Here is a 6,687-nt window from a genome sequence, read left to right as displayed (position 1 = left end):
CGCTTGGAGTCCGTCCCCCCGTGCCCCATGGCAGCAAGGGGCCGCTGGGGTCTGCCAGGGGAGCAGAGGATGCAGCCTGTGAAAGACTTCCCGACATGCTCCTCTGCCGGAATATTTCAAAACTCAGTGCAGCAACAACGCGTCCCCGCCTCCGGCAGCCATGACTAGCAACAGGACAGAACTGTACTCCCATTGGCTGACATAAGCAGATTCACGCTCTCATTGGTCTATGGGGAAAAGACTTCTTCCTATTGGCTAATAGAGGAAGTTCCGTGCACCCATTGGCTAGAAGCGCTCCAAGTCCCGCTCCGGGGAGGGGCCTCCGCCATTTTGTCTGGGGTGGCGGAAGGAGAAGGCAGAGGAAGGCGGCGGCTCTGGTAACCGTGAGAGCAGCCAGTCTTCTCTTCTCGGGTCTAGTTCGGTGCGATCTGGTCCGCGCGCTCGCCAGCTCGCCGTTTCTTAAGGAGAGAACACCGCCGTCTCCCGGAGCTCGGAGTCGGTGAGTGGAGCCGGGGCCGCCGCCATGTTGTGGGGAGTTCGATGTGAGCCTTTGTTGGGGCCGCGTGGACCCCGGGGTGCATCCTTCTGTCTCCGGGGATCCTGAAGTACTTGATGCTCCTTAGAGCCTGTGGCGCTGTCGGGATAATGGGACTGGGGGCTCTCTCGCCTCCGCGCCTTTGCCCTTGCTGTGCCCCAGCCCTCCGTGTCCGGCCCCCTCCCTCGCGGAAGCGCCCCCGGCCGCGGACCCGCTCGCCCCCCTTTCTCACGCTGTGTGTCTGTGCTTCGAGTCCCGTTCTCTGCATTTCTGGCCCTGCTTGTGTATGCTAACAGTCAGTCATCCCCTACATGTACCGATCTGTCGTTTGCATTTTGCTCTGTGTGGTCTCCCGCCTTAGACCGGGCTCCTGGAGAGACGTTTTTGTTAGTTGGCGCTTAATAAATGGTTGTTGGTTTGACAACCCGGAGAGGTGGTGCTGTTATTGTTCCTCATTTCTTTACTTTTTAAAAAACAATTCGTCCTGTATTTAGTATTCACCTAAAAAAGTGAATTCTGAATTCTTTCCCTTCCACTTGCCCCTCCATTACCCCGCCCCCACCCCTCCCATTTTACGGATAAGGAAACTAGTCTAGGGACTTTTCCAGGGTCACAATTGGAAAGTTCTTGACTGGGTTGGAATCCAGGTCTTCCAGTGTTCTGTTCACTGCTCCTAAGTTGCCCAATATTAAGCTAAATAAATGGTAATTTGTGGGAGCCCCCCGCTACCCGCTTAATTTAAAGCTTTTGAACGGTCCCAGAGAGCAATCTGAGACAATGAAGCATCCTGGAGCTTAATAGATTACTGTGGAATTGTCCTGCCTCACACCTTAATCGAATTAGACAGTGTTATTTGAATGGAAAGTAGCCTTTATCTAACCTTTGAAAGGTCCTGGGCACTTTGAGAACAAAAGAAACAGATTTTTTCGATGTAGAATCTACTAAGAGGTGGGATCTTGAAGGAAAAAAGAGTCCCGGTAGTTTTTTAAAAGGTGGTGTTATTTGTCAGGAAGCCAGTTTTTCCCCCTAAGAGCAAATGCAGTTAATTAACAGACTATATGAAAAGACCTTTCTTTCTGAGTAGTGTGATACACATAATAAGTTTTATTTCCATTGACTTGATAAGAGTCTCAGTTAACAGAGCTAGAAGGAACCGTTCCTTCCAGATCTTAATGGCGAAGCCCTATTGTCTTCCCAATAGGGGAAGTACCTGGCTCAGGTTATGCACAACTCCTTTGAGTCCAGCTCCTGATCACTGGAGTAGGGTGCTTTTTACATGAAACCTGGCTAATCCTTCAGAATTTGAATGTAGATAACATAAAATACTTGACTGTTTAAAGCCAAGTCCAGCTTTGCAAATTGAGCATCTAAAATGAGTGCTTCTCTTAAAATTCCAGAGAGTGGGGTCATCCCTTACAGATGAGTAATAGTAACATGTAAGCTAATAGCCTTGTAACATTATTTTTTTAATGTTTGTAGCTAGGACTTCTCCCCCCCAACCTGGGTGCCGAGGAGACTCCGATGTTGAACTCAGCAGATCAGCCCATGAAAACTTCCATACTCAGACAAAGAAACAGATCTGGCAGAAAACAACACTTGTTATCCTGGGCCTGGCAGCAGGGGAGAAGACAAGTGGTGGAAATCCTACAGTCTGCAAAGCAGACTGAAAGGTATGAAGGCTAAGTATGAAGAAAACCTATTGTAAGATGGACTCAGTAATTCATCTGATTTTTAATTGGAGATTGGAGTGATCTTTAGAAGACATTGTTTAAAGTTTGACCATTTAAAAATATGCATAAAATAGGATTTTTTTTTCTTGAGATCTGAAATTAGAACAGGCTTCTTGAACTTAGGAATTTAGTTAGCTTAATAACTTTAAAGTTCATGCAAAATTGATAATGGGCTTTCTTTTTTAACTAATTCTTTGTGACTTTTGAATGACCTTGTCTTTTGTATTATTAGTCAAACTGCATTTTTTTGTTTGTTTGATTTTACTTTTTTATAGGTGACATAGAAGCTGGAGATGGGTGGTGGAGAGAGATTTGACATTCCAGTTTCCCAATCTAGAAATGTTAGTAAGAACCAACAAGAACAACAACTTAATAAGCAAAAGAACAAGGATCAGAATCCCCAGATGAAGACTGTTCCTAAGAAGAAAGAAAGAGGACATTCCTGTAATTCATCTGCACCTGCATGGCAGGCTGTCCAAAATGGGGGGAAGAATGGTCATTTTTCAAATAATCAAAATTGGAATTCCAGCTTAGCGACTTCAGATTTATTTTTAAAATCCCAAACTAATCAGAACTACGCCGGAGCCAAATTTAGTGAGCCCCCTTCACCAAGTGTTCTGCCTAAACCTCCCAGTCACTGGGTTACAGTTTCCTTGAATTCTTCTGATAAAGAAATAATGACCTTTCAACTGAAAACCTTACTTAAAGTCCAGTTGTGATGTGAGCTAATCAGATTGTTGATGTTTAAATGTTTAGGACTTCAGGTATTTGACAGGAGTGAATCAGACTTTGTTCCTGGACATGGCTAGAGAATTTAAGTCTTTCATCTATATAGAGCAGCTGACTGATTATAGTAGGTAATACTTGATGTAAAATGTCATTATACTTGTGTTTTGTGTGTATGCACACATCATTGCCTTGTGACTAAGGAGATACATGGCAGTTTGAAATTAGTTATTCAGAATGTTTGGGCTTGGTGTCAGCTGTCCTTAATTGAATCATAACTTTTCAAGTTTTGAACTTGAAATCATGGTTTGAATTTTAAAGGGAGATTTATGGTATAGACTAATGGACTTGTTTTAGACAAATTTATGTATTATGTTTATGGCAAAAACAGTAATACAGTGAACATTTAATGTAAGGCAACAACACTTGTTATTTTTGGAAAACAAGATAAAATTTACATTTCCTTGTGGGTAGGCTAAAGGATTGGTTGAAAAGGACCAGGCACTTGTAATGGAATAGGAAACTATTGTAATGTAACTACAATCATAATGGTATTGGCAAACTGCCACATCGACTGTGTGCTTTCTAGAATAGATGTTTGATGGGAATCCTTTTTTGGCAATGAACTATAGGATGGATAAGGAAGGTAATGCTAATCAACACCGTGGTATTGAAATCAAAGGGGCTTATGACTGATGATGGCATATAGGGAAGGATTGAAGCTAGTAGGGCAGAAGACATTGCCCTCTTATTACACAGCCTCGTATCTTAGTGATGACTTTTGTAGAGATGATTTTCTAGGAATATTCATTCATTCTTAGTTGTGCCAAGATTAGGAATAGGGGCATACCCTTAGGTGCACACATATGGACAGACAAAAGTGTTTTTGTCAGGACAAGTGTACCAAAAGGCATCTTGAAGATATTGGAATCTTTATTCAGTATTTGGCATATTGTGAGTAGTTTTCAAAATGCATCAAGGCACTGAAAAAATGACAAAATTGGTCTGGCCTCAAATAGGACTCCTATGAGAGTTCTAAAATAGGATAAGGTTATAAATGACCTAGGAAAAAAGAAAGCCATGTAAATAAATGTAAAATTTGTATCATATGTAAATTTTCTGGCCTTTTCTTCAAAAAGAGTATTTTTAATAAAAAATTGTTGAATGTAAGGCAGACCATGGACTGAGCTAAGACATGGCCTGGTTTTAAAGTTATCAAAATTTTTTTTTTAAGGAAGCACTGTCTTTGCCCTCTTAAGTTGCTTGTCAGTGGATATACATGTTTGATTCAGTTCTGAACTGTAGTGCAAGGGACTAATTAGGATTATTGGGAAAAAAAATCAGAACTGAAAGCTGCTAAGACTGAGTAGTGCTCTTATTTTGAATACACAAAGGGTGGTTTGGATAAGAATACTATTGAAAAAGGCCTAATTATTTTTCCAGAAAAAAACGAAAACAAAAAAAGGGGCTGATGATTTGATTGAATGACAATCTTTTACTAAAGGGTCTTTTTTTTTTTTTTTTTTTTGCTGAGGCAATTGGGGTTAAGTGACTTGCCCAGGGTCACACAGCCAGGAAGTGTTAAGTGTCTGAGACCAGATTTGAATTTAGGTCCTTCTGACTTCAGGGCTAGTGCTCAAACCACTTTGCCCCCTAGCTGCCCTCCAAAGGGTCACTTCTCAAACAGAAAACAAGTTGTATGTACTCTTTGGCCTTTCCCCATCATTGCTTCAAATTAAAGATGGGCTTAAAAAATGCAGATGCATTTGTAAGATTAGGATCCATATGAACACTGATTAAAAAAAAAAATAGTAACCCAATAGTGAATAAAAGGAAAAAAAGTTAGCATTTAAAAATATTAACTTGTCTAAAAAAATGACTACAAAAAAGTGGCAGCTCTTTGGGTTTACAGTTTTCTTGATAAAATTGATTGCATTTTTATTTTTTTCAAAGGAAAAGTATAACTTAAGATCTCCAAGTACATTTGATGTTTAATAAACTTTTGTGAAATACTTATATACAGATATGAATTGGAAGCAAAACTGAAAATAAAATAATTCTTCCCCCAGTGGGTTGATTTCCTGTTTTTTAAAGTTGCTTGAATGTGTAGACATGTGATAACTTATTCCATTTAAAGGCAGAAATGCCACGATTGGGGGTGGGAAGGTAAGAAAAGTTTGTTAGTCCTTTGGTCACTTAATTGAGGGATGTTAGATGTTGACATTCATAATCCCAGTGAGTGAAAATAGCAAGTTTACTTGAAATCAGAACTTGTGTGAGCTTCAGCTTTTGAAAATGAGAGGTGGGACCAGCTAGTTCTCTGGCTCCAATAGCTGTGCCTGGGCAAATCAGCTTGCTAAGGTCAGAGGTTGTTGCCCGGGGCTACTGGCTTTGGCTATTTCAAAAACAGTTTGTGCCTTGCAAATGAGTTCTGAAATATTTCATACTATTCACTATGGCAAGGGGAGGTGGGAGGTTTCAGAGAAAGTTTCTTGAATTGGGCTGTAAAACAATTTGAAGGGAATGAAGGAGGGATGATTTAGATGGCTAATTGCTTCATTGCATTCATTCCTCTCTATGGAGTACTGGGAAAACAGGCCATTTTTTGCTTCCACTAGGGACCGTCCAGTCTGTACCCAGTGCTTAGCTCAGTGCCTGGAGCATGGTAGGTGCTTTCTTGATCAGCTGTGATGTTATTGCCTTCTATTTGCTCTCAGCTATGTGCTGTAACTGTAGGTCTTGTTACCACTAAACAAAAGGCTTGGGAGATGGCTGGGTGGTTGTTTATTCCAAAAGCTTTTGAACTGATGACCGCTAAAGGTTAAGACAAGCCAAGTTCTAGTAGTCACTTCCCACTTTGGCTATTATTTTTATTGTCACTCCTTGATAAAGGATGTATTGCTTAACAACAAGCCTGGTCTAGTGGCAAACACTGCGCTTAGTTGGGAAATCTGGCTTCCAGCCTTGGTTCTGCTGACTTAGTTGTGTATCCTTGGAGAAGCTTCATCCCTTCCCCTGAGATTTAATGTGCTCACTGCTCTGATGTCTTCCGGAGCTGCTAACTTCCTGCTAGGAATTCAAAGGGAGAGAGAATCGGAAGAACAATGGAGAAAACCACTTACTTGGGAGGTAGACTTTAATGGGGGGAGCAATGTGGTATGATGGGAATGGCTTGGCAATCATACCAAGTCCCAGAACTGGAAAAGATCTAATCTTTTATCCCTGCAACATTCCCAACAAGTGGTCAGTATCCACTGTCCAACAGTCGAGTAGGCTAACCTGGAAACACTTTAGTTCCCTACAGGTATTCCTGCAGCATGGTAGGTATAACTGCAGTAGTTAAAGGATTTCTTATTGAGATGATGCTTTGGCCATCAGGTGGCTCAGACAGTTCATGTTCCAACACTGCTTTAAAGTTTCCAAAACATTTGGCACACACATCCATCTTATTTTGGGAATGTAGATCATTTGATATTTACATTTTTTAGATGAAACTAAGTTTAGAGAGATGAGGTAATTTAACAGCTTTTGCCTCCAAATCCAAAGCTCATCCTTCCAAGATGATCTGGGCAGACTCTTCCCACTTTTGATTTTTTACATAATCATGAAAAAAAGACCTTTTTGTCCCTCTCCAATTTACAATCTTCAATGGCTACTACTTTGGATAAAATGGAAGTTCTAGTCTGGCAACCTAAG

General features: G+C 41.2%; 1 protein-coding gene across 1 annotated transcript; it reads left to right on the top strand.

Moving 5' to 3' along the window:
- The first annotated feature begins 347 nt into the window (after positions 1 to 347).
- On the top strand, positions 348 to 5,059 carry PNRC2 (proline rich nuclear receptor coactivator 2). Its single transcript, XM_074305856.1, has 3 exons — positions 348 to 499; positions 2,015 to 2,205; positions 2,541 to 5,059. Exon 3 carries the CDS (start codon positions 2,559 to 2,561, stop codon positions 2,982 to 2,984), a length of 426 nt encoding a protein of 141 aa, XP_074161957.1. The 5' UTR covers positions 348 to 499; positions 2,015 to 2,205; positions 2,541 to 2,558; the 3' UTR covers positions 2,985 to 5,059.
- The last annotated feature ends 1,628 nt before the right edge of the window (positions 5,060 to 6,687 follow it).

Source organism: Sminthopsis crassicaudata, chromosome 3, assembly GCF_048593235.1.
Source record: "Sminthopsis crassicaudata isolate SCR6 chromosome 3, ASM4859323v1, whole genome shotgun sequence".
Classification (NCBI taxonomy): domain Eukaryota; kingdom Metazoa; phylum Chordata; class Mammalia; order Dasyuromorphia; family Dasyuridae; genus Sminthopsis; species Sminthopsis crassicaudata.
The sequence above is the reverse complement of the archived record's forward strand: the minus strand, read 5'-3'. Positions and strand labels throughout refer to the sequence as shown.